The sequence below is a fragment of the Carlito syrichta genome, unplaced genomic scaffold, assembly GCF_000164805.1.
Source record: "Carlito syrichta isolate Samal-C Ts95f unplaced genomic scaffold, Tarsius_syrichta-2.0.1 Scaffold71390, whole genome shotgun sequence".
Lineage (NCBI taxonomy): Eukaryota > Metazoa > Chordata > Mammalia > Primates > Tarsiidae > Carlito > Carlito syrichta.
In genome coordinates this window covers 136,518-164,383 of record NW_007015486.1, presented here as the reverse complement: position 1 = coordinate 164,383, position 27,866 = coordinate 136,518, and the positions used below count along the sequence as shown (strand labels likewise).

At 44.4% G+C, this 27,866-nt stretch overlaps 1 protein-coding gene across 1 annotated transcript in view; it reads left to right on the top strand.

The window, feature by feature from the left end:
- NEMP2 (nuclear envelope integral membrane protein 2) overlaps positions 1-27,261 on the top strand; it is a 27,840-nt gene extending 579 nt beyond the window's left edge. Inside the window, exons 2-13 of the mRNA XM_021709574.1 lie at positions 1,979-2,042; positions 2,173-2,392; positions 6,543-6,666; positions 7,483-7,591; positions 9,343-9,452; positions 15,779-16,010; positions 16,140-16,212; positions 17,046-17,139; positions 18,559-18,673; positions 20,260-20,494; positions 23,810-23,986; positions 25,026-27,261. Coding sequence (XP_021565249.1) covers positions 1,979-2,042; positions 2,173-2,392; positions 6,543-6,666; positions 7,483-7,591; positions 9,343-9,452; positions 15,779-16,010; positions 16,140-16,212; positions 17,046-17,139; positions 18,559-18,673; positions 20,260-20,494; positions 23,810-23,986; positions 25,026-25,167 — 1,695 coding nt within the window. The 3' untranslated portion in view covers positions 25,168-27,261. The remainder of the gene's footprint in view (positions 1-1,978; positions 2,043-2,172; positions 2,393-6,542; positions 6,667-7,482; positions 7,592-9,342; positions 9,453-15,778; positions 16,011-16,139; positions 16,213-17,045; positions 17,140-18,558; positions 18,674-20,259; positions 20,495-23,809; positions 23,987-25,025) is intronic.
- The last annotated feature ends 605 nt before the right edge of the window (positions 27,262-27,866 follow it).

The following is a 27,866-nucleotide window of genomic DNA, read 5'->3' as shown; positions in this document are numbered from 1 at the left end:
TCGGGTCACCCGGCGGGCGCCGCCTGCCTCCAGACAGGCCCCGCCTCCCGGCCGCCCGGGCTCTCTGCTGGCCTTGGGGCGGGCGTGAGGCCAGCACGAGAAGCCGCCGCACGCGTCCAGGTGCGGCCCAGTCCCTCGTTTGGCAGAGGCAGCCAAGGCCCAGAGACCTTGTGCCTTGTCCCAGGTCACACAGTCGGTCACCGGCAGGGCTGGCTCTAGTCGCCAGGCTTTCCATACAGGGCTTTTTGTGCAGTACACCGGTTTATGTTGAAACCCTTGCTTTTCTGTCTCACTAGCTATTCCTTTGATCTCAAGACTGGAGAAGGTAAGATCTTTGGCTTCAGAATCGGAGGGAAATTCCGCAGTCCCGGACTGGCTGCTGCGACACTGAGCGCTTAACAGTACCCAGTCTCAGGCGAGGCGCAGATGATGGACCTCAGGGGTGACTGTGATGCTTAGCGAGGCCTAGCGCACAGGTAGAGGGCATGGTAGCTGCTCGTCGCGTACTGGGCTCTCCAGGAGTGTTCTCAGCATCCTGGCACTCGGATTGGGTTTGACGCCTGGGGAAGTCGGGAAACTGGAGCTCTAACTCCAGAGCTGCTTCTCATCTACCATGAGCTTAACATTTCTATCTCCCTTTGCTTTAAACGATCTCCAACTTCCCTTCGTTGTATTGGCCAGCCCTGACTGCAAGGCAGGCTGCCAAGTATGTTCTTTTAGCTGGGCATGGCCCTTCCTCCAGTTAAAGCAGAATTTCTTGTTTAAGGATGAAGGGGAAATGGATGTTGACAGTTGTCCGATTCTGCCAATGGAAGGGACCTTGCAGTGAGTTGCATCTTGGGGAACTGTTCTATACCAGTTTTCACTGAACGTTTATTATGTGCTAGGCGATGTTACAAGTGCTTTGACTGCATTATCTAACATGTTTATATCCATAGAAGCCCTATGGGAGAAGGTACCATTGTTTACGTCTTTTACAGATGAGAAAACAAAGGCTTAATGGTAGAAATAAAACACATGTATGCTGGTGAAAAAACTGTGGGGACCCTGGCCATTGGCCCTCTAAAGTTTCATTGAAAAATCACTGGCATGAGGCAAAATTGATTAATATTGTTATTTAACGTGTATATACTCGAGATCCTTCAGCATGAAGGCCCAGCTTCCCAATGAGTTACAGAAACTTAAATACCATCTCAAGGTAACAGGAAGAATGGGGACTTGGATCCTGGTAAAACAGGTTACAGGAGGGAGAGGAAGAATTCTATTCTGGGGCAAAATATGGTGGGGGGTGGAACAGAATGACTTGTCAATATGTTATCTTTGGAAGCCGGGTGACCCTGAGATTCAGGCATTATTTTGTAAAAGGTTTGGGCCAGGGCAAATAACTTTCTTCCTCTTCTCTCCTGACAGTAGGTAGAGGAAGCAGCTTGGGAAAGACAGTGGGAAGGTCAGAGAGAACTTGTGACGAGATGCTCTTATTTCGGGGTGAATTTCCCTGCATCCCTTCAAAAATAAAAGCTGTCATAGAGGGAGGTTTCTAGACATGGCAGCAGCCAGAAAAGTCGAAGTAGCCCTAGACCAGCTCCCAGAACTTTGGGTTCTAGTTCAGCCATTACCACCAGCTACCACTTACAGTATAACCTTGGCCCAGGCACCTAGTCTTCATGGACCATCGTTTTTTCCTCAGTAACAGGAAGATGTTTTATTAAAGAGTTTCCAGTATTTGCCTCACCTCAGTGAACCAGATGTTTTTCAAGTTTGTGTTACCATATTTAGTGGTAACCGCTGCTTCTTTATTTGGTTAATCAGAGACACACATACATGCTTATCAGAGCTTCTGAGACATTCAGGATGGCCACTGAGTTAATAAAATTCTAGTCCGCAGCTAAGAAAAGTGGCAACTCCTGTGGCTTTGTAGTGATGCTTGCCATCCCAAAGAGGCTTTACAATGCCGACTGAAGCATCTGGGGTCCCGTAGTGCGCCAGGGACACTGTGTTGGAAGCTCTGGATCAGGCTAGGACTAAGAATGGCTGCTCTGAAGGTCTGTGGTTTTTATGGGGAACCCTGAGATGAAGCAGCTGGTACTTCCTTTCATAAAATGGGGCCCTTCGTGTGAGAGGCTTGGGTTGGATGATACTGAAGATGTCCTCCTAAAATATTATCTTTAATAGCATGCCCTTTGATGGCTTGGGAACAGCCAGACCAAGGCCATCATTCAGTCACCCTATCTGGAGGAAAGTCGGAGGCAGTTGACACAGGAGGGGCAGGTAGTTATCTGACTGAGAGGAAGAGAAACTTCAAGCCAAGAGTCGCCCAGAATTTGCAGCCAGTCCTCCTGGAAACCATGCGTTGTCCTGAGAACCATGGAAATGGCTTCTCAGACCTGAACATGTAGGGGCATGTACTAATTCCAGTTTGGTTTTCACATTCTTGGAGCGATAAAAAAAAAAATCAAGTTTTATATTCAGATTAGGAAAAAGCGAAGGTGAGTAGAATAGTTACTTTTATAATTTTTGTGCTATATGTTAACTCCTTAGAAAATATGACTTTACAAAAAAATACCTAGAAAAACCCTAACCCCATTTGAACTCTCACAAGTTAAGGTTTGTTGGTTTATTTGCTTTTTGTTTTTCCTAGTCGTCTCCTCCTTCCTTGTCCCAAAAGAAAAACAGTTATAGGTCACATGGAGGAAATGCCAGTATAATTTCATAAGTGTTTATATTCCCTTATTTATAGTTTCATCTGGAGATAGTTTTTTTCCCATATGAGGCCCATGTAAGATTAAGTTTTTGGGAGGAACATTGGCGAAACTGTTATGTTAGAGGTTAGAATCTGCTAAGATTTGAGACGTGTTTGCGCTTTTTATTTTTAGCATATTCTATGAGTAGGCTTAAGTACTACCTGCTCTTTTCTGAAGTTTGACTGAATATTTTTACTGTATGTACGACGAAACCCTTTAACTTAAATATGTAACTTGCACATTTAGGAAAACTGATAAATGACAAAAGTAGGAGATATTTTAAATTGACTTTATTCATTAAAATAGGGATGTGTAGCTGTTCCTTTTTTATTACTTATGTGTTTGTTTTTGAGTTGGTCTCACTCTGACACTCAGGTTGAAGTGCAGTGGCAGGATCATGATGATCACAGCTCATGGCAGCCTCTACCTCCTGGGCTCAGGCAATCCCGCCTCAGCAACCCGAGTAGCTGGGACTACAGGCATGCGCCACCATGCCCAGCTGCCTTTCTTGTGGAGAAGAGGTTTCGCTGTGTTACCCAAGCTGGCCTTGAAGTCCTGGGCTCAAGCAGTCTAACCGCCTTGGTCTCCCAAAATGCTGGGATTATAGGCATGAGCCACCATGCCCGGCCATAGTTGTCCCTTTTTAATGAGATATATAGTCCAGAAATTAATTGAATATTTAGAAACTGAGTGGTATTTAAGGTGAGCTAAGGAATCTGTCTCATTGTTTAAGGTAACCTGACTTGAATTTGTTAGTAAGGAAAATAATTAATGACTCCTATGCTGTCTTAGTAGTTTGGGCTCAACTATCCAGAGATATTGTTTATCCAGAAGTCAGCTTCATGGAGAGGATCAAGGGAGCCTGCTGAGGACTGCAGGGGATCACAGAAAGCCATGTTTGTTCCAGGGCTTAGAAACCACCTTGCCATTGATAAAGATGGCATGTGGGATTGACCCCACAGACACTTCTTAGTGCTTGGGAGACGAGGCAGAGCTGGGGTAGCCCACACTTCCTGATCTTTCTCCTGGTCAGAGTCAGGTTTGAGGAAGTAAGGATGTAGGTTCCAGAGCATGCTCCAGGGACTAGACATGTTTCAGCCCCAAGGGGCAACAGATATTGTTCCCTTCTGACCAAATGAATGATGACTGTTACATTTTTATAAATTGCTAGAAATTCAGTTTCATTTTCTGGATTGCATTGTTAGGAGACTGTTGTCATTTTGGTATATTTGGGTTTGCCTACATTTGCCACCAAGAGGTTCCATCCTAACTGAATTAACCAGTGAAGATGGAGGCCATATGAATAAATGAAACCTGCAGACATGTAGGTGTCTTCAGAGCCTTGTGTCAGGGCTTCGTCAGTAAGAGAGTTCTGATAGGCCATCAGACTGGCTATGTTTTCCATTTCCCACCCTCATCTGGACTCAAGGAGATAGCAACAGAACCGTAAAATGTCTCTAGAAGAAGATTGCTGAAGGGAGGTGAGACTGAGGGAAGACATAGCCTTTATAATCTGCCTAAGATGATAAGGTCTGTCTCTTTAGGAAGGTGGTGGGCCAACCTCGATGACAGTCTTGTCACAGTCACTGTCTTCTGCCTTGTCCAACCAGCCCATGGCGTATGACTCTTGTGAGCTTACTCAAAGCTAGACTTGTGCCTTCTCCTTGGCTGAGTTTTCTGGTCCCTTAGAGCTTTAGGAATTCTTGTGTGGGTTGGTTTGAGATTCCTTTACCTCAGGGGAGATGATAAGCACAGAGGGCAGCCAGAGGACACCATGACATGCTGCCACCTTGTATTTGTCATCTTGCGTATTGTGTAAATCTCATGTCAGTTTCACCTCAAAAGCCAGAGGCAATTCTGGAGAATTCCAGGGCCACGGCTACTTGCAACGCATTTTAGTGGCATGTCTGTGGGTATCTAGTCACAGCCACCCCTGTGTGTGTTTCTTGATCTGGTTGAAGACTGACGGGACCTTCGGAACAATTTGTTTCCTTCTGGCTGGGAGGTCCCTTGCACAGAATGCACCGATGTATCATGTATGAGTCAAAGCAAAGTAAACGCGTCACCACCTCCTCTTTCCCTGGCCTTTCTCCATCTGGTGTGGAGCAGGAAGGTGGTCTTCTAGCCCAGGGGATGTAAAGGGTAGAGCGCCTAGCCCTCTAGCGAAGGGTACATTGACAGTGGGATGGGTAAGGCTTAGAAACCAGCCTTTCTGGGTTCCACATGTCCGTGGTTTCCACACTGGCCTCACGTTCTGTCGGTGGGGTGGCTGGGACACAGGCTGATGGAGTTTCCTACTGCATCAGGTGACTTCGAGCGGGTACTGCAGTGTACCTTCATTTATGGTGCTGACCGGCCCTGGCCAGGCTCTTAGGTTTGGTTGGGCTTTCACTGGCAAGGCTGCCCATGCCCAAAATAACCCACTAGTCCTATCAGATTGCAACCCACACACAAGACAAATATGACAGTGCTGGGGGTGACAGCCATGAAAATGCAGCATCCCTGACTTCATGGGGAGACATAGTACATGCTGATGAGTATTTTTGTGATATGAAGAAAGAAGAAAGCACAGTGAGGAGAAGGCCAGTGGAGGCGGATGGGTGCTAGTTTAGACAGCAGGGTCGAGGAAGGCCTTCCTGAGAAGGCAGCCTGTGGACAAGGACGTCAGTTTCTGGAAGTTGCAAGTTCTCCGGATCTGGGGAAGAAGGCTTCAGGCTGAGGATACCTGAGGTGGGGGCGGGCCAGCATCTTGAAGAGGACAGGACAGGTGGCGTGGCTGGAGCACAGAGCAGGGGAAGCAGAAGAGGGAAGGTCACGGAGGCCTTCCGGTCCTTGGAGGGGATAGAGACTTTGTTATGGTGCCATGGGAAGTCGCTGAAAGGTTTTTGAGCAGGTAAGTGAGGTGTTCCAATTGATGCTTTTTTTTTTTTTTAATTGGGGTCTCACTGTCGCCAGACTGGAGTGACCATGACTCTCTGCAGCCTCGACCTCTTGGGCTCAGGCAATCCTTCTGCCTCAGCTTCCCAAGCAGCTGGGACTACAGATATGTGCCACCATGCCCGGCTCATTTTTAAAAAAAAAATTTTATAGAGGAAAAAGTCTCACTACGTTGCCCAGGCTGGCCTCGACTCTTGGGCTCAAGCAGTCCTCCCACCTTGGCCTCCCAAAATGCTGGGATTAGAGGCATGAGCCACCGCACCTGGCCTTGATGCTTTTAAAAGATCTGTATGCTGATTGGAGAGTAGGTTGTGGGGGGAATCATGAGGGCAATTCTGGAAGCAGGGAGACCAGCTAGACAGCTATTCTGGTCACCCAAGTGCACAGTGAATGTGGCTTGGGTGACAGAGTAGCATTGACTCCTAAATTCAAAGCCCAGAATTGCACTATACTTAAATTACATGAGCTTGCTCTTAACTTGAGAGCTGCAGGGTCAGATGACTTAGGAGATGGTCTTAGGAGCAAATGGAAAAAAACCTCATCTGAAGGCAGCATTTGTTTGCAAAGCTCAGGCTCCACAGAAGCTATTTCCTGAGATCACTAACAAAGAGGGACTCTGGGAGTCTGTTCAGCCCCTGAGGAAGCAGGTGGTGCTCACTGGGAGGTGTTGCAGTGAGCGGCCCTAGAGGTGGCCACAAGAAAAGCCCCCAGCACTGAGAACACGTGTGGTGAAGAAAGAACTGTGTGCAAGTCAGCATTTTTACAGTGGTCTGGGGCGGCCAGGTCTGTGCACCTGAGACCGCAAGCTCTTTGTCCTTCCACTGAAATGTGCTCCTTTGATTGGTGGGAATTACTTCCTCTTAGTGAGGACTCCTGGTGTAAAGTTCTAGACTCCAACCTTGGTTCTTGTTCAGAGACCCCCCAGGAGGACGTACAGAGGCAGACCAAGGACCACGGAAGGCGAGTCCAGAGCCCTGGTCCTGCCTCAGTGCACACTGGCTGGGCTTTTCATACGTCCCCATGTGTCCTTGCCATAGTTGCTCAGGCTCTGCAGGCTCTGCCCTGCCATCCTTGACATTCACCTTGCCTGCAGCTGGCGGCCCTGCCAAGTGTGAGCCTCCACTGCCCATGTGCTGCCCTTGGCCAGGAGTCCTTGCATCTCAGGGGTACTGAGCCTGTGCCTCTGTGCCGGTTGCTTCATGCATTCCTGGCACCAGCTCTTGTGCCTGGAAGGACTGTGCGGACCATGTCATTTGTTTCTGGTGTCTTGTATTTAACAGCACCTTCAGAGTTCCCTCCTGATGCCTCTTTGAAACCCGGCTCTTAACCTGGATTCTTGTATTTGCATCTCAGACTCTCTGCAAATGTGCTGATATATTTAAAAACATATGCACTTCATTGCAATGTTAGGAGCAAAAATGAAGTGATTTGGCTGTCCCCGTGGAACACGCTGGGTTCTCCTGTAACTTTCCAGTCTCATGCAGCTACCTGTGGACCTGACCTCTGTGGGGTTGTTTCAGACATCGTGGGTGTTTTTAGGACCCCTTCCCTGCACCTGTCTTCACTCATTCCCTGCTTACGCTAAGGATTTTTTTTTAAGTTTTCACACAAAGCTTATTAGAGAAAGAAGGGAGAAAAGAAAGAGTGACATGTCAGAGCTGGCATGGTTCAAAGAAATCGCTGCTAAGGATGTTTCAAGCCAGGACAGGGACCTACCTGAGCTTATTCCATATTATTCCCCCAATGGATATAATTGTTGACTGGTTTTTACTGGCTTCCCAGTCTGTCCCCAGCTTTGGTGTAGCAAATTGTTAAGGCTTCATTCCAGGTTTTTCTGGAGGAGAAACAACTGACCACACTTCCAGAGGAAGTCAGGGGTCAGTCGTCAGGCTCACTTCTGTTTGTCCCCGAAAGTGTTTCTTGGTCTTGTTTCCTATTTGACAGATGTGATGGTGACACCCTATCTGGGATCCAGAAGAACTTTATATTTCTTCCTTCCTACTTTATATGGACTCCAGAAGATTCATGTCTTTCTTGTGGCATTTACAATAGCCCTCTATAATACAGCAACCCTCTCTCTCAATGATGTTGTATTATATTTTATAATTATTTTTGTATTATAGACAACACACACGTCTATATTGATGTCTCTAATCTGACTCCAGCCCAGTTCCTCCTGTGCTGTCAACCTGTCCATCTTCATGTAGCCCCTCCAATGACAACTCAGTATGTCTAGGATTGAACTCCTCACCTCAGACAGACCTGTCTCTTCTCCAGGATTTCCTACTTGCGCAAAGGACCTCACTGCCTCTCCACTCGCTGGAAGCTGTCACGTTGTCTCCTTGTTTCCTGCCGTCACCTGAGCCTCCAGAGCCAGCTAATCTCACCTCCTGCGTGGTCTTGGATCAGTTCTTTTTCCTTCCCTTAGTCCATTCCTTGCCTAGATGGCTTCCATAACCTCCTTTGTGTTTCTTCTGCATTCCGTCTTTTTCCTCTCTGACAGTGCTTACAGAATGTTCATTCTAAAATACAAAAGTGCTCCAGTGTATGAAGCTGGCCATTCCTTATCTGTCCCTGCAGACCTGCTATCACCTCTCCCCCATTCCTGTGCCTGCAAGCTGACCTCTGTGGGCTGCATCACTGGTCTTTGTCCTCTGTCCTGTCAAATTTGACCAGTTCAGGGCATTGATGGGAGGACAGGAGGGACAGATTGAGGTATCTAGAACCTCCCCTCCCCATTCCTGGAAGTTCTGCCGGTGACTGCCTTCCCTTGGACTGCTGTCCTCCTGGTCAGTGGCTTCAGGAGCATGGGGTCCTTTAAGACTGTTAAAGGCAACCTGCATTTGGCGGTGCCTGAAGCATTGCAGAGCCTTGTTAATGCCATGATCCCACCCACATCTTCACTGAACTCTTTTAGCTAAACCCTTCTGAGTGTCAGTCATTTCTTGCAGAGACTCTGATACTTACCTCCTTCAGTGCTCTACTTCCAGGATTCAGACCACACTCCCTAGTGGAACTGTGGTCGCTGTCTACCTCTCCTGCTGCAGGTGTGGTAATGTCTTCATGTATCCCTGCTCTCCATCCTTGTTCCCTCCCCAGCATGACAATCAGGTATTCTTAAACGGAATCACTTCCAGTGATTTCTCTCATCTTTGTGATTATTTTTACTTATTTATTTATTGTAGAGACGGGGTCTCACTATGTTGCCCAGGCTAGTCTCGAACTCCTCGGCTCAAGTGATCCTTCCACCTTGACCTCTCAAAGTGCTGGGATTTCAGGAGTGAACCACTGTGCCTGGCCACCCCCACCTCCATTCGGCTTCTGTCTCATTGTTTTCACTTTATCCGTAGTCCTCCACTCTTGCACCGTTCCTTCTGGAAAGCCACCCTTCGTTCTTGCCCTCCCCTTCAGTACTGAAGAAGTGCTTGTTCTCTGTGCTCTTACAGTACCCTCCGCGTGTCACAAGAGTATTGACACTGGGCTGTAGCACTTTCTGTCTATCTCCTGCTTTGTTGGAAAGACTGGCGGACTGTAATTACCGTGTAGACCAATTTATTGGTCTAGAATGTTAAAGCTGCTACCATGATCTCCCTGTGAATAAAAAAAAAATTCTGGTGAAGTCTAGATTTAGAACATGTATTCCCGTTTTATCTCTCAGTTCCAGGGTGTAAAACTTTGAAGGAAATGGATTTAATTAGAACCTCTGAGTCAGACTGTTACTGCTACAATCAAAATTCCCAGATGGATTGGAGGTATACATGGTCAACTATGCAGGTAAGGGGCTACTTTGAAATCGTGTCTTAGGAATGGGGAATTAAGATGTGCCATTTCGAGAATAGAAAGCACCTTTTGCATGTCACAGAGCTGTGCATTAGTACGAAAGCTGACTTGGGTTCACACACAGTGGCTCATTGGGAGGGCAGTGTGAGGCAACGAACTCTTCAACCTCTCCCCACACCACTTCAGATGAATCCACTATCTAAGCAAATATGGCATGCTTGCTATCCAGACACATCTCAAGACTTGCCCTCCTGCTTTCCAAAATTGCTACCCAGAGCCCCACCATGTAGAAATTCTGGAACAACCTCTGATCCCAGATAAGGCCAAGATAACAGTTGCTCTCAATTGCCTAGTACATTCCTTCATTCAACCTTTAACAAATGTTTATTGAGCACCTATTAAGGGCCAGGAACTATTTCTAGGCTCTTAGGATGCATCCATGAAGAAAACAAATCCCTGCTGCTGTCCATATGAACATTATCCAGGGTGGAGAATAGTAAGCAGTAAATGTCACAGAGAAGAGAATGATTAAACTGGTAAAGACCATGAGGAAAGAAAATGTAGTGTGAGGTAAGTGGGATGAGGGGAGTGGGGGCAGGGATGTATTGAAGAGAGTGATCAGGGTCGTTCTCACAGAGAAGATACCGTCTGAGAAAGATTCTAGTGGAGTGAGTGAGTGACCCAAAGGGCTACTTGGGGAAAGAGTGTTCTGGACCAAGGGAAGAACTGAGTGTCAGGAAGCACATGGGATTGGTAGGGACCATTACTGATACGATACACTACCTTGGTCACATGGTTAGAGTGGTACTTGTCAGCTTCTGCCACTGTAAAATTAGCTTTTGCCTTTTGAATGAATGAGTATTTTAAGGAACTAATTTGAGATCGTGTAGATATCCTGTTCCTCATCAGACTTGCACCACAAGTTTTACCATCCATTGATGATGCTTTCCTGAAGCAGTTATCATGATGATGTCTATCGAATGAGAACTTTCTAATTCCATTATTCCTTTTACATTCATTAACATTTAACTATAGGGACCTATTTATTTACTTGTTTGTTTATATCTATATAGTCTTATGAATTGCCAATCTTTCTGTGAACTACAATTCATTATGCTCATCATTTTTTTTTGATACTCAAATTGTCCTAGATTTGGTTAGTGAGAGCCTCTTCAAACTAGATCCTGTGTCCCCCCTTTTTTTTCCCCCTGAGTTGGGGTCTCACCCTGTTGCCCAGGCTGGAGCACAGTGGCACGGTTACAGCTTACCACAGCCTCGACCTCCTGGGCTTAGCTCCCTGAGTAGCTGAAACTACAGGTGCACACCACCATACTCAGCTAACTTTTAATTTTTTTTTAGAGATGAGGTCTCACTCTGTTGCCCAGGCTGGTCTCTAACTCCTGGGCTCAAGGGATCCTTCTGTCTCAGCCTCCCAAAGTATTGGGATTATAAGCATGAGCACTGTCACCTGTGTCCTTTTAACTTGTGCCTTTTTTTTTTTTAACACAACTTTTTTTTTTTTTTTGAGTTGGAGTCTCACTCTGTCGCCCAGACTGGAGTGCAGTGGCCGCTCCCAGCCACCGCAGCCTCGACCTGCTGGGCTCCGGCAATCCTTCCTCCTCAGCTTTCCGAGTAGCCGGAATTACAGGCGCGCGCTACCACGCCCGGCTAATTTTTTGATTTATTGTAAAGATGAGGTCTCGCCTGCCCAGGCGGGTCTCGAACCCGCGGGCTCAGGCAATCCACTCACCTCAGCCTTCCAAAGGTGCGGGATTACAGGCTGAGCCACCGAGCCCGGCTACAACTTTATTTTCTAACAAAGAAGATGTTTCAGCTTTGGAAACATACATTTTTCCAAGGGGCACTCAACATTAGGTGTGTTCATTGCTATGGGAATGTCAATGTCATGTTTACACATACACACATACACACACACACACACACACACACACACACACACACACACACACACACCCACTCACTCACCTGCACACACATCTGTATCTACCGTAAATTCTGATGTCTCCAGCACCACAGGGTTCACTCTAGTCTTCCACTTGAAGTGTTCATAACTCCTTTCTCTGGTAGTGAGAAACCTGGTTCCCAGTCTCCTCAGATATATTTATTTGCCTACCTAGAATGTGTGGGAGACCCCCCCAAACCCTAGAATTTATTGATTAAAAAACTGTGTATTTATTCTTACATGTTTAAACTTCAGTCACCTTCCACATTCTCTCCATTTGATGCAATACACCTTTTAAGATGCCTTTTCCAATACTCAAAACAGTTTTTGAGCTCTTCAATTTGTATGCTTTTTAGTGCTTCTGCCGCGTTTTGTTTCATCCCTTCCACATCGGCAAGATGTTTCCCTTTGAGGACATTTTTCATCTGGGGAAGCAAAAAAAAGTTGCTTGGGGTGAGATTGGGTGAATAGGGTGGATGGAAAATGAAGGTCGTGCCATTTTTGGTCAGAAACTGCTGAACACTCAGTACAGTGTGGGCAGGTGTGTTGTCATGGTGGAAGAAGCATCACCTGTTTGCCACAACTCGCGACGTTTCTTCCGCAGATCATGACGCAACCTTCTCAAAACTCCCAGATAAAAACATTGTTTGACTGATCCAGAGGAACAAATTCAAAGTGTACTACCAGGGACCCGCCCTCCAAAAGATAATTCTAGGTTTTTTGGGGTCTCCCCTCATATACTGAAAGTAGCTTCAGGATTGTCAAATCATGCCACTGCAAAAAACAAAGCTAGCCACAGGAGTTCAGTGAGGCTACTATCTAAATACTAAGGGTTTTATCTAAATACTGTGCTCAAAAGTTACCTTAGGTTAGTTCATTCCCATTCACACCCCCCCCCACTTCAGTCTGGATGTATTTTCATCAAAATATAGTTTTTACTTGTTTCCATTTCAGAGCTTTCCCCCAGCCTGGTTGATTTTATTATAATTAATTTTTAGTGTATACATTATTAATGTAGCTTAAAAATTAAAACTCTGCCCCAAGTACTCTCAGTGAAGTGTCATTCCCACTGTTCCCTCAGTTCAGTCCTCCCTAGCCCTGGTGGGCAATTAGTCTGGGTGGTTTCTGGCACAGCTTTCCTGTGTCTCTTTTTGCAGAAGTAAGGAGTGATGCATGCTGATATCGATGGTACCTAGAGCCATGAGACTGAGGAGTAAGTTTAGATGGAGAAGAGGACCCATGGCTGAGCCTGGGTCAGTCTTACATGAAGAGGTCAGGAGAAGGCAGGCGAGGAGAGACAGTGAAGAGGGAGATGTCCTGGGAGTCCTGGGGAGAAAGGGTGATAAGGAGAAGGGAACGGTCTGCAGGCCAGGTGTTGGCCGGTTCCTAAGAAGCCTAAGAATTCACTGGCCGTTTCATTTAGCAACATAGTGGTATCGGTGACCTTGTGGGGCAGGCTGTTGGGAATGAAAGCCTGCCTGAAGTGAGTTAGAGAGATCTTAGAGTAAGATGTTCTGGAGGCTGCAGGCACAGGCAGCTTTTTAAAAGCATTTCATTCATTGGAATGAGAAGCAAAGAAATGAGGGGTAGTAGAGGAAAAAGTGGAGTCCATAGAAGGTTGTTCTTTCGGGCCATTGCCTTACTAGACTGTGGTGTGGCCATGTGCTCTTCGAGCTATGGCCATCATGTTCCCTAAGCTTTGACCCCCTCCCCTCCCTTGGGGAGATGAATCTCTTCTCTCTCTCCTCTCTCCCTAATTTACTTTAAAAATAAACTATGTTTTCCAGTCTAATTTCTGTGCAATTCTTTGCATCTTTCTCAAGGCACTGGATCGCAGACACCCATGTCCCGCAGGCCTGATCTAACATTCTGGAGCCCCCACTGGGAGTGTGACTTAACAAAATACATTTTAAGGGCCAGGCACACGCAGGCAGAATGATTGCCTGAGCCCAGGAGGTCGAAGCTACAGTGTACTGTGATCGCCCACTGCACTCTAGCCTGGGCAACAGAGTGGGACCCTGACTCAAAAAATATTAATAATAAACATTTCAAGGCTGGGATTCTCGGCTACAATGTCATTAACAGCATGCCAACACAATACAGCTTTTGCAATTGTACTTAAGATGGAAACTATTCCGATGGTGCTTTAAAAAGAAAAAAGTGTAGCCTAAAAAAAAAGAGAGAGATTGTTTTTTCTTTTTGAATGTATGCTGGCCAGGCACAGTGACTTATGCCTGTAATTCCAGTTCTGTTGGATGCTAGGGCAGGAAGTTCGCATGAGCCCTGGAGTTCAAGACCAGCCTGGGCAACATTACAAGACCTCATCTCTACAAAAAAAAAAAAAAAAAAAAAAAACAAATTAGCCGGGCCTGGTGGTGCAAGCCTTTAGTCCCAGCTACTCTGGAGGCTGAGGCAGAAGGATCAAGTTAAGTCCAGGAGTAAGGCTGCAGGGAGCTGTTATGATCACTCCACTGCACTCTAGCCTGGGTGACAGAGTGAGGGCCTGACAAAAAAAAAAAAAATACATACATATATATATGCTGATGGGGATGATCTAGAAGTGCGGGTTATGTCCTTGGGTAGGCAAAGGTGGACAGAAGCCAGTGCATGAGTTGGGGTTTGCCTTGGATGGAGCACATACGTGTCCTCCCCACGGGCAGGAGACTGAGCACATGCCTACGGAGGCCGACAGGTAGATGGCTATGGAGACAGGAGCCATTGGCATCCTCTTCTGGTTTCTCCCATTTTCAGTGAAGTAGGAAGAATCATCTGAGAATGAGGATGGCAGGAGGTGTGGGAGGATCGAGGCAGGAGAAGTTGTGAAGTATTTATTGAAGCGAGTGGAAGCATGAGTGGATAGGGATGTGTGGTATGCATTACTGCAGCTCTCAGGTCCCTTTTCCTGCTCACAGTTGTGGACTTGAAGTGAGACCGCCATGCCTTTCCCCAGCACATTCAGTCGTGCAAATGGAAGAGTGGAACAGGTGGCAAGTTGGATTTTGCAGGTGACTGGGACAGAGCAAGAGGGCTGCAAAGACACCAAGGAGTGGGGAGCCAGGGAAGGAGGTTCAGATCCTTGGTGAGGTCAGATGCTAGAGGCACGCTGGAAAGATGGGGGGAGCTGGTCAGCCAGTGGAGTACGTAAGCATGGTGTATGGAGGATTGCAGGTTAGGATTGTCCAGGTCCAGGTCCCAGCCATGGGAGTGATCTGCTGAGTCGGGGCAGAGGATGGGCATCAGAGGAAGGGAGTCCAGGAACTGAGGGGCCCAGAGTTTCGGTGTGCGTGTTGTATATATTTGGTGTATGTATTGTATTTTCATTACATTTATAAGCAATCAAAATCCCCCAGCAAGTAGCACTGGAGGGGGCAGCAGTGATCCAGGAGCAGAATTGAAGAGAAAAGAGGGGGTGGCAAGTAGACAGTGGGTGATGTCACCTGGTGCCAGAATGTCAAAGCTGAGGCTGTCCCCTCTTCAGGCTTAGAGAGAGGGACAGACAAAGGCTGCAGCGGAATTGTCATTTAATGACTTCTGGGTTGTCACCATCTGCTTGTAGGCAGTGCTTCGTGGTGTGATTTGGGCAGGACCCGAGGCTGGATCCTGGTTCTTCAGCAGGCATAGTGACAAAAGCCTGAATGACGTGCTGATCCAGAGTATGAAAGTGGTGGTGGTGTCAACTCTATTTTCATTACATTCATAACCAAATAGTTTGCCACCTATTGTATACTTTGGAGATACTGCAGGCTCAGATCCAGACCACTGCAATAAAACAAATATTGCAATAAAGCAAGTCACAAATTTTATGGTTTCCGGGTGCCTATAAAAGTGATGTTTATACTATACTGTAGTCAATAATATTAAGTGTACAATAGCATTGTGTCTTTAAAAAAAAAACCCACATGCCTTAATTTTAAAAATACTTTATTGCTAAAAAAAATCCTGACAGACGCAAAATGAGCATACACTGGAAAAATGGCACCTGTAGACTTGTTCGATACAGGGATGCCGCAAACCTTCACTTTGTAAGAAATGCAGTATCTGCAAAGCACAATGAAGTATGCCTGGGCTTTCTATCTCATCCTTTTTTATGTGTCTCTTGGCCACCATAACTTGCTAGAAGAGGGAATTAAATCAGCCATGATTCGGGGGAAGAAATGTTTATTTTTAAACTGTCTGTGGTTCATTGTGTGTTTGGACTGTCAGGCCTGCCCCTGGGATCAGAATGCCACCCTGCCCATCTGAGTGCTCTGTACTCAGCCAGTTTGGGGTCCCCTTTATTCCCCTGCACATTTTTAAAAGGAGATTATAAGAAGTTTTTACTTCTGTGTTTACATATTTGTTTGTTCTTGTTTTGTAGGTGAAAATTACCAGTCCAGGTCTGCTCAGTATTGTATATATCACTGAAAGACATAATTGCCAGTATCCAGAAACCATGCTATCTTATATCAAATGCGTGATTCATAACTTTTGGACACCAAAGGAGTCTAATGAAATAACCATCGTCATCAATCCACATGGGGACACTATGTGCTTCTCTGTAGAGCCCATCGGGAAGATACTTACTTACACCATAAGTGTGAAGCGAAACCGTATGTCACTTTTCATTACACTTGACTTTCTGGATTCAGTTTTTCTGGAGTCATGTGTTAATAAATTGACATTTCTCCTCATTTGCCAACATGACACTGATACAAAATGTTTGTGTCTTTTTACTCCAGTCATGGATTTCAAACTCTTCCTTGTGTTTGTGGCAGGCGTCTTCCTTTTCTTTTATGCAGAGACCTTGAGTCAGTGAGTATTCATTTTTGCATTTTCAACTCGGTGATTCAAGAGCAGCATAGATCATTTTGACCCTATGCCAACTTAGGTTTTACACATAATAGGTCTGAAGAGAGTTCTTGAAAGAGCTTCAAAAACAGCAGCAGTTATTTGTACAGCATGATATGTATGTGTTACGAAGGGCTTTCATGTATGTCATTTTATGTATTAACGTGTTTTATTTTACTGCATCCTGAAAGGCTACACGAGTTCTGTGTTACTACTCTTGTGTTATAGGTGAGGAAAGCAGCTTTCATCATTACACAGCTAGTTCTGACCAGGACTGAGATTCTCAGATTTTCTGGTGCCAGATGCCTTGTTCTCTCTGTTAGGTTAGAGCTGCCTCCTAGATTTGTGGCATGATACAGAAGAATGAGTATGATAAATATCCGACTCTTGGAGGAATACCTCATTCTGATATTTAGATTCTTACAGTTTCTTTCCTACAGAAGAAGAAGGAAACTTTGCACATGGAGAGCTGTTTTCCAGGCTGTCAGGAATGCATGTAAATCTCTCAGACAGGGGCCAGCCACCTGATAGGTATTCAGTAATTATTGTCAAATCAGATTCTGAATATAGAAGATAAGACAGACATTCTGTTTGGAGTTAGTGGCAAGCTATTTACCACACATTTCAAATACCAGTTTCAATTTTTAAGAGTGTAGGATATAATTGGAGCTACTGAGTTTTCCTTCTTTAGTGTTTTTATGACTACTTAGTATTTTTATGTCGCTAGGTTAAACATGTTTTTCATCCTGAAAGTGCTACTGGGCATTTAAGTGGCTTTTATCTGCTTGTCTTGACAGAAGCCCTATTTTCTATTACTCTTCGGGGACCATGCTAGGTGTTCTAATGACATTAGTCTTTGTCCTGCTGTTGGTGAAAAGGCACATTCCAAAGGTAGGCATGCCATGTGCATGTGACTAAAAACTGAAAACCGTGATCTCACAGGCATGAAAAACTCATAAAAATTAATTCACTTTATTAATTCAAACTGTTTCTTCATTATAAGAGGGGACCCCCAAAAGGCCAGGATTTATATATAAAAAATTGTATATTTATTGTTACACATGTAAACTTCAGTTACTTTCAAAGTACTTTCCGTTTGATGCACTATACCTATCAAGATGCTTTTTCCACTGCTCAGAGCAGTTTTTGAATTCTTCAATTTTGATGCCTTTCAGTGCTTCTGCCATTTTTTGTTTCACTTCCTTCACATCAGCAAAATGTTTCCCTTTGAGGAATTTTTTCATCCAGGCAAACCAAAAAAGTTGCTAGGGGCGAGATCAGGTGAATAAAGAGGGTAGGCACGGGTCATGCCAGTTTTGGTCTAAAACTGTTGAACACTCAGCACGACGGTGTGGGCAGGTCTGCTTGTAAAGCACCCATTTTGAAATGGGCAAATGCATTGAAAAAAAATCTCCTAAATAAATAAATAAAATAACTGAAAGCCTAACGCAGCCTCTCACAATGACACTAGCTACTATACCGATGCCAATGGGATGGGTTCCTAAAGTCCTTCCTAGCAGGGGATGCCTATATTACAAGGGGCCTGCCCTTCCAAAAATAATTCTGGTTTTTTGGGGGTCCCCTCCTCATGTATAACTGGCTTTAAAATACCTTTTTCTGGAGGTTCTGTTTGTACTTATTAGTATATGTGGGCTTAACTAAGTATTAAGTTTTAGTGATACTTTTTTTGAGACCCTTCTATTTTCTAGGTCACATGTTTTTCTTGAGTAACAAGAGACTATTTCTATACTAAGTGAAAACTTCTGTTTTCCTGGCAGAGCTTAGGAACCTTGTGGCGCTAAACCATGAGGCCTTGAATAACAACACTGTCACATCTGGGGAATTCTTCCTTATTATTAGTTTCTCCCACACACCTCCAATCATCAAAGAATACCCTGAATGTCATTGACCATAAGTACATGTCAATTCATGATACAGGTGTTGCAGTTACTCAGAGGAAAGCTTACACCATCAGCATTACTTTGAAACTTACTGATTCCTTGTAACGGTGCTTCTGCAACTTGAATGTCCAAATAAGTCAGCTGGGGTTTGTGTTAAAACATGGTCTGTGTCAGGGCCTGGGAATTTTCCAGTCCCATACAACCCCGTGTAAGCCATTGTTGTTGCACACCAGGTATTCATGTGGTTTCATGGACCACACTTTGAATAAGAAGACTCTATTACGTGTCTTAAATGGACTTCAATTCAGTTTGACATAGATGTTTCTAATGCAGTGTTTACTTGTTTGCTTTTATTTTTGTGAGAGCAAATGAACCAAAAATCGTGTCATTTATTTTCTTCCACACACAGTATAGCACCTTTGGGGCTCTAATGATTGGTTGTTGGTTTGCTTCAGTTTATGTTGTTTGCCAGTTGATGGAAGATCTGAAGTGCCTTTGGTGTGAGAACAGAATATATGTATTAGGTAGGTAAATATGAGAAAAATACGCCCTATTGTTGGTTACACTGACAAGTACAACCAGAGGCCTTCTTTTGGCGGATGTGTCTCTCCAACGTCTAAATTTTCATTTTGAACTAAGGAGAGTTGCTATTAAAAATCATATTTTGTTTATTTTATTCCCATAGTTGGTGATTTCAGTTCATTTAGATCTCATTTTAGATGATTTGTTATATCTTTCTTAGTTTTCTATCTTAATGATCAAAAGAGAAGAAAAGCATCTGTGCCTTTTGACCACATGTGCTTCTGGACTGTGGTTTAACTCTAAGCATATCTTAATGTAAAAGTTTCTCTGCAATGTGGCTGTTTCTTTCTCTTAATGTATTCACAGTAGGAAAGGTAAGAAATTTCAAATATAAATGACTAATGAAAACCTGACTTCAGAAACAGAGAGGCTAAGAAAACATTTATTTTCCTTGTTTTGTGTTACAAAAGAAGTACTTTTTATTGTTCATTTGTTTTAATTAGAAAATTATGGGACATTGAGAAAATAAATTTTCTACTAACTCTTAGCACCAGATTTCTCACATAAGTCCACCTCCCTCAAAACAAAAACAATTAATTTTTGTTTTACTTGAAAATTGTGTTTTTACCTCATTTTTCTTTTTATGCTAAATTATTTTTAAAGTAAATTACAGATATCATGATATGCTCCCCCAAATACATCACTATTCATCTTTAAAAACCAAGAGCATTCTCCTGTAAAATCAATTAGCTACTAAATCTTGAAAAAAAAAAATACATAAAATCATCTGTTATCCAGGCCATAGTAAAATTACCTGGTCATCCTTGACAGTTTGTGCAATCTAGGATTTGACCCAGAACCACAGTTTGTATCTGTTTTATCCTGTAAGTCTCTTTCAGTCTATAGCAGTTCCTTTTCCATCGAGTGATATGCTGAAGAGACCTGGCTAGTTGTCCTATATAGTGTCCACTTTCTGAATATATCTGAGGACTCCATTGTGGTATAATTTAACATGTTTCTCGCTTCTCCTTGTTTTCTGTAAACTGAAAATTAGATGTCAAGGCTTGGTTAGGTACATGCTAGACATACATGAGAAGTAACAATGCACTTCACCTTGATCCCCACAAGAGATACAGATCACCTGATAGTCAGTCCCATCACCAGTATGTTGAGACTCACCATTGGGTGCCTGCGTGAGTCCTCTGCTGTAAGATCACCTTTTCTTTTATAATTGGAAGGTAAGAATAACACACAGGGTTTGTAGCAGGCTGTGATATACAACTATGACTTATTCTTAACCAAAGCAACCATAAGAACATTTAGGACACTGGACTGAGACACAGATATGCTTAGATATCATAATAAGAATGATTATACATTGCCAATTAGTACAGAAGTCAGTCTGATGTCTCCTATGGAAGGAATAACTGGCCCTATGTGCCTCTTTCAACCTTATTTCTTGGGGAAAAGAAAACAAAAATTAAAGTTTTTCTAATATGCTCTTATTTTTAAGTCAAGGCTCAGCCAGGTTTTTTGCAACATTTTTCTGGTTCAGATTCACATTATTTTCTCTTTTCTGCTTTTCCAGGCTATGTCTTGATAGTTGGATTTTTCAGCTTTGCTGTGTGTTACAAACACGGGCCCCTTGAGGACGACAGGAGCAGGCGTCTCCTGACATGGACGCTGCGGCTGCTCTCCCTGGTCCTAGTCTATGCTGGTGTGGCTGTGCCTCAGCTTGCCCTTGCAGCCGTGATCCTCCTCCCATCCTCCCGGAGTCTACGTTACGTGCTGAAAGCACTTAGTTATCTGAGGTGGGACAAGCGGTTTTTTTCCCTGGTGAACTTGATGTTTCGAGTTCTGGTTTTATGTATTACTTCAGGGATTTCTTGGACACATCATAGTTAATCTCATAATTACGTTTAATCTGGAGATTTCACTTGGAAGAGAGCCCCAGGCATCTGATCCCATGTCTGTTCCTAGTCTTCATTAATTTTTCAGAAGTGTGCCACCAATTACTAGGTAATCAGGGCTCACCCACAGTTTGCTAAAATACAACATTACTTGTGCTCTGGGTTACCTAAAATCTCTACTTTTCTTTCTTTCTTTTTTTTTGAGACCAGGTCTTACTCTGCCACCTACGCTGTAGTGCAGTGGTACAATCGCAGCTCACTGCAGCCTCCACTTCCTGGGCTCAGGGGATCCTTCGGCCTCCCAAGTAGCTGGGACTACAGACAGGTTCTACCATACCTAGCTAATTTTTTTTTGTAGAAATGACATCTTGCTATATTACCCAAGCTGGTCTCAGACTCCTGGGCTCAAACAGTCCTCTCACCTCAGTCTCCCAAAGTGCTGGAATTGCAGGCATGAGCCACTGCATATAGCCTAAAATAAATTCTGCTTTTATTCATCATTTCCTTCCATTAGAGCCAAAGGCTGCTTTAATGGTGTTAGTTGTGCTTATAAGAGTCAGGAAACACATGAATCATAAATGGTTGAAAGGTATTGTTTGTATTCAGGACTTTTTTTTCCCTTTGGTTTTAAGTGAAGGCTAAGCCCTTTGAAGTACAGAAAGGAAGATGACAGAAGCTCTGTTGTTTCTCTCCTCAACCACCAAGTCTGAGCACCTGTTTTCATGTCAGGTGCACTGATACAGATGGTCCTCGCTGGCCTAGCGACCAAGGGGACTTAAAGACAGTTCAGGGAAGCTTCCCTTGAGGCGATATTACTAGGCTGAGTCTTAAAGAAAGAATCCAAGTAACCAGATGGATAAATGTGGAGGGTTTCCCTGTGGGAGAGAAGGCCTGTGGTACAATCACAAGACAGGCAGTGCCAAGAGTGAGGTGGGCTTGGGCCTGAGATGCAACAGGCCATGTTGGGGAACCTAGTCCAGATCCATATACAGAGGGATTGGATCATTATCCATTTCAGTTGTCTCTGGGATTGCTACCTAGACAAGAGTTACCAACCCAGCAGCTTGGCACCCAGGCAGACCCTGGAGAGTGGTGCCCAGCAGGAGTGAGACGGGCGTGACTGGGGGACTGTGGGAAATTCTGCAGTGCAGCCTCCTCAGATAGGGGCAGTCACTCTCAGCTTGAGCCTAAGAGGAGAAGAAAGGGGATATGGCCTCTGCATTGCCAACCCTGCTGGTTTTCCAGAAAAATGGGAGATGGGGATCAGGATTAGAATGTAAATTCTCAGGGTTTTTAAATGTTGGCAGCAAATCTAATTAAAAATAAAAATACATTCAACAAACGAAACTCAAGCCAGAGACCATGGATGTTCACGGCTGGTGGACAGTAGCCCAGGTGATGGGGGAGGCCCCTGTGGCAGGAAACCAGTCATCAGACACCGGAGTGACCCAGGCAAGAGATGAGGAGGTCCTGGAGTGGGACCAGGGGACCAAGGTGGGCAGACAGAGTGAATAAATGCTTGAGAGGTAAAAATTAGCTGTGAGGAAGGACACTGGTGATAGGTAGTTTATGGATGACTGCATATGTGGCAACAACATGGGGTTGAAAATGCACCAGTGACAGGACCGGTACCTATGCAGAGGATGCTGGCGAGGCCAGAAGGCAGCAGGTCAGGCTTGGAGGGTGTCACCGACTGGTTCTCTTTTTGTCCCTTCGATCTGGGGCAGACAGAGACTGGGAACACCAGGTCTCCGCCAGAGATGCTGCCACTCTACTCCCCAGGCCCTGGCCCCATACCGAGCTTGTGACCCGAGGGACCCAGGAGGGAAATACTTCTTCCTTCTCTTGAACCATCTAACTGCCCTGCCAAGAGCAAAGTGTGTCCTACCTGGTGGCTCTTTTATGCACTTGCTGTGTTTTCTGTAAGAATCAGAATAAAATGTACTATAACTTCCTCTTTGAATTTTGCTAGTGAACAACTACACGAAGAACTAGGGAATAAAACAGAAACTTACAGGTTAAATAATATACCAGAGGAATGAGACCTTGCTTTTTACTGTACTTTCTTGTTTGCAAAGAGCTGTTTGTGTATATTTGAATAATATATGGCAGCCACCCTTTTGGCTGTCTTTATCAAACACTTAATACAAGCCGCTTGCTGTGCTAAGCCCCTCACACAGAATGTCTCATGTGGTCTGTACAGTGACCTTATGAGGTAGATATTTTTGCTTTCATTTTTTTTCTTGTGAGCAAAGTGAGGCTCTGCCCTGTTCAGGAATGCCCAAAGTTCACACAGTGACCAAACTTCAAAGCCAGGACTGTGTCCAGGCCTTCTGGCTTAGAGGCCAGGGTATTTCCTGTAGGGGAACCATAGCTAGGTATTTAGAAAGGACAAGGAAATAACGTCTGGTTCCTCGATCCAGCTCATCGACCATAAAATCTTTAAAAGATCATTGATATTTTAGATGCCAACCCTCAAGAAAATACATATATTTTTAAAACTTCCCGGTAATTCTGATTCTTGTTCAGATTTGGAAATCTCTGGTTAAATTAAAAACCACCCCAGAACATTTGTTAAAACTCATTGATAAATAAAACATACATGTTTTTAAAATCTTGGCATCATTTCTGTTTCTATGAGATTCTTAGATTCCTACAGTATGAGATTTAGGACTTTCCTGGTTGGAAAAAGAAGTTTCCAGTCATGAGCTCCTCAACATGTAACGAAGGAAGAGTTATTATAAATTATTATACATAAAAGACCTTTTACAGTATTTACTCTTTTTCTCTAGGATTAGTCAGAATCACCACCACTAGGTGGAAGCGATATCTCAGAAATCCTCCCAGCCTCTTGGTCTAGAGTGTTCTAGTGGTTTTCCATAAAAGGACATCTCAAAGGCTCACCTCTGTTAGTGCCCAAGAAAGTCAGCAGGCCAGCAGGCTGGCACTTGTCTGAGTGTGTGATTCGAAATCACCAAGGAAGAAAATCACAATTCTCTCTCTATCAGAAAATGATTCTGGAATGCCCTAGGACATTATTTATGACAGGCCAGGGAGCGGGGAATATACTCTTAGGCCCACACTACATGACTTCTATACCTCAGGCATGATATAATAAAAAGGCACAGGTATGCTATAAAGGAAGTTAGGAATTCTTAAGAAATGTGTATCTGTCAACCTGAAGGATTAAGTTGGACAGGGATCTAGCAACCAAATGCCATGTTTCAGGAAAATGAAGCCATGGTTGACCTCAGAGAAGCTGGTGGTCAAGCATCTCTCAGAAGACGAGTACAGGGAGCAAGCCGACGCCGAGACGTCCCGTGCGCTGGAGGGGTTGCGCTGTGCCTGCCGCAGGCCCGACTTCCCATCCTGGCTGGCCGTGTCCAGGCTCCAGACCCCTGGAAAGTAAGCCCTGCCCCATGGCCCAGGCCACAGCTGTGGTCAGAGCAATTCTGAAAATGCTGGTTTGGCACAGATGCTTCCCTTAGGGGACACTTCCCTTAGAGGACCTCTTCCCCAATAACATAGTAAGTGGAGACCATAAGAGGCTCTTTTTCTTAGTGCTGTGACCCTGCACGGTAAAACTGTGGTGTCAGAATAAGTATTGGTCTGATATTTTAGAGGGAAAACCATAAAGGTAACTTCCATATGGTGAAGGGAAAGGTGGGAGAGGATGGGAGACCTGCTTCTCATTCTCCTGGTGTAGAAGAGCATTTTTCTTCATTCTTTTTTCTTTTGAGTCAGGAGTCTCACTCTGTTGCCCAGGCTGGAGTACAGTAGCAGTGTTACGGTTTACTGTAGCCTCGACCTCCTGGGCTCAGGTGATCCTTCTGCTTCAGCCTCCCGAGTAGCTAGGACCACAAGCGTGTACCACCATACCCAGCTAAGTTTTTAACTTTTTTCATAAAGATGAAGTCTTGCTATGTTGCCCAGGCTGGTCTCAAACTCCTGGGCTCAGGTGATCCTCCTGCTTCAGCCTCCCAAAGTGCTGGGATTACAGGCATGAGCCATGTGCCTGGCGGGAAAAGCATTTTTGACGTTTGCCAGGAAAGACACATCTGTCTCAATGTCTTTTCTTATGCTTTCCCTTCTTAACTTTATCCAGATCACAGCACCCTCAAGTAAAAGATGGAAGGGGGAAAGCATTTGACACCAAGATGATGAATAAATAACAAATCTGAGCTAGTAAGAAATGAGAGACAAGAAGGAGTTAGAAAACAGGAGGGGGTACATTTGGCTGCATGTGGTGCTTGTGTGTCTGCCTGCTTCTCTGCCCTTTCCATAAGCCATTCCCACTGTTACACCCACTGTGCAAATGCCATCCTCTGTTGACACAAAGTCAGACTTAATTAAAGGGGATAAGTCGCAAGGGAATACATTATCTTCCAAGTAAACTTTCCTGCGATAACATTAACTTTATTTAACATTGACAAAAACTTACCAGATTTGCAGACTTTGTTCTTGGAGGAAGCCACTTGTCGCCGGAAGAGATCCGTCTGCATGAAGAGCAGTATGGCCTTGGGGGCACCTTCTTGGAGGAGCAGCTCTTCAACCCGCGGGCTGCCGGGCACTCCTCTGCGGGTTGACTCCATCCAGGACAAGAAGTGGACAAAGGACGGGGGTCCTACGAACAGCGGGCAGGACTGTCCTGATGAACAGCAGCAAAAGCTGTGGGGAAAATCGTTCATTCTGGAAAGGAAAACTAACCTGTACTGAAGATAACTTACTCTCAGTGGGTTCTGCTGCTCGTTGTGCAGGAGATGCGTGCGAGATCCTGTGACAGTCCTGGCCACTTTCCATGAATGAAGACTTCGATTAGGAAGAAGGGACGCATGCTGTTCTTCACGGGCCAGTAAGCATGAGCCGGCACCTGGTCAATACCTGGGCCTGAAATCCCTTGTGCCTGTGTTGGGAGACTGTATTACTCTTCCTGTATTTCATCCACGGAAATGCTAGAAGATACCCGAGAGATGCAGAGCTAGTGTTTTCTAAAGTATAGGTCCCAGGATACTAATAAGTGCCAGTCAGTAAAGGTATCCTGAGGTCAACTAATGTATTTTCAGGACTTCTCAGAGCTTTTACTGATGCTAATGTACATTGTCAAACAAATGCACTTTCCGGACTTCTCAGAGCCTTTACTGATGCTAATGTACCACTGTGAATCTCCTAGAAGGGAGAATTTGACCACAGAGCCCTTTTTCATGAGATTAGCCTTCCTTGGAACACATGTTTGGAAGATGCTAATGGTGGTAGAATTGAGGTTTGAGGAAGTTAAATAACCACAAAGCTGTGCGGAGGCAGCACTGATAGAACTTGAGCCCTGGAGTGTCTTGTGACCCAGGTAGAAGAGAACTTTAGGTGTGAACCAAGGAGCCATCGGTCTCACAATATTGGGGACTTCATGTTTTATTTCTTTTTAATGGCCAACTGGCTATTTAGTAGCTGTGATAAAGAGAAACATTTCCGGAGATTATATTTTAACATTTTGATAAGGTTTTTATATGCATACATAAGGATTAAAAATTAGAATCACTTTCTATAACTTTTTTGTACTTTGAAGTTGAATGCATTAGATTCTTGTGACATTTTGAGTTAAATGTTCCATTTTTAAAAATTGTTTAGCTATATATGTTTGTAACAATTTTCCACAAAACAAATCTGTGATTTTTTAACAGAGCAAATCTTTTCTTGATACATGATATTAAACTACAGAGTGAAATGAGGGACTTACTATAAATTTTGACCCTGAGTCAAGGGGGCCGAAACACAGATCTGAGAAAAGAGAGGGGCATGGTAAAACAATCTTAAGGGCTAAGATGTCGCTAAATTGGTTTTTTATTTTTATTTTGAGATTCAAACTCAGGCTTTTATGCTGTGATAGAATCATAAAGAAGAAGGAATACCCTCTTCCCAGGAGAATGGTTACAGGGCAGGACACGTGGAGAACTTGGACACTGTCACTCTCCTAAGCCAAGTTTAGTCATTTTTCTAAGTGGTGAGGTAAGAGCATGGCTGCTACCCATGTGGAACTTTCTAGGTTGTCTTTCAAATGCCATTTCCTCTTTGAAGCAGTATCTTAGTGTTTACAGGTCTGTTTTTGCCAGACATCTCTTGATATTGGGAGCTTTGCTTTTTTTATAAAATCCACTCAGTTCAATCTGTGCCTTAATATAGACTGATTTTTTTTAAAAAAATCTTCCATTCAGATTTATGGTAACCATTTTACAAGTGTAAACAGAAGTTCTAACATTTTGTTACGGTCTAATCTGATTTTCATGTTTTTATAATGATATTTATTGGTGATGTATTTCAAATGCATCAGCTGTATCAATGCTTGTGCTCACCAAATTCATCTCCCAGGAGGCGGTTTATGTAGCAGAGTGTGTGTGTGCATAGCACAGGAACAGACCACTGGAGCTGCCAGAGACATCCCAGCCAGGATAGCCACTGGGCTTCACCTGAGCTGGGGTGAGGAGATGCTGCCCAGGGAAGGAGGCAGCTCTTGCGGACCCACTAGCTGGGTGTCACCATCACAGTAAAGACAGCTAGAGTGAGAAAAATAATAGCTTCCAGGATATTGCTTTTCATGTTTATTTTTAGAGGAAATCATGGGTTTGTCAGTTTCTGTTATGTGAGTACTGTGGGAAGCTAAACAATTAAAAGCATTACTTGTGACATTTTTGGTGTATCTGTGTTGTTTTCATTTGATTTGGGTGTATTCTAGAACTAGTCACAATGCCAATCCCCATCAAGCTATGTGCAGATAACTCTCAGGCCAGGCACAGTGGCTCAAGCCTGTAATGCCAGCACTTTGGGAGGCCAAGGTGGGAGGATCACTTGAGCCCACGAGCTTGATTGAAATTAGCCTAGGCAACATAGTGAGACTTTATCTCACCAAAAAATAAAAACAAAAAAATTGACTGTGCATGGTGACACATACCTGTAGTCTCAACTACTCGAGAGGCTGAGGCAGAAGGATCGCCTGAGCCCAGGAGGTCGAGGCTGTAGTGAGCCGTGATCATGCCACTGCACTCCAGCCGGGGCTGCAGAGTGAGACTCCAACTCAAAAAAAAAAAAAAAAAGTACAGATAATTCTTATAAGAAACTGGTCCCTCCTTTCCTTCCATTTTTCTGACTCTCCCTCCCTCCCTTCCTTCCTCCTCCTCTTCTCCTCCCTTTAAGGCATTTAAAAGGCCTTTAACCAACTCAAACGGCCATTCAGTAAAATGCCTCTGCCCTTCATGGTGGTTGGGAGTTGACTTGGCACTCCACATGCCATAGGTGT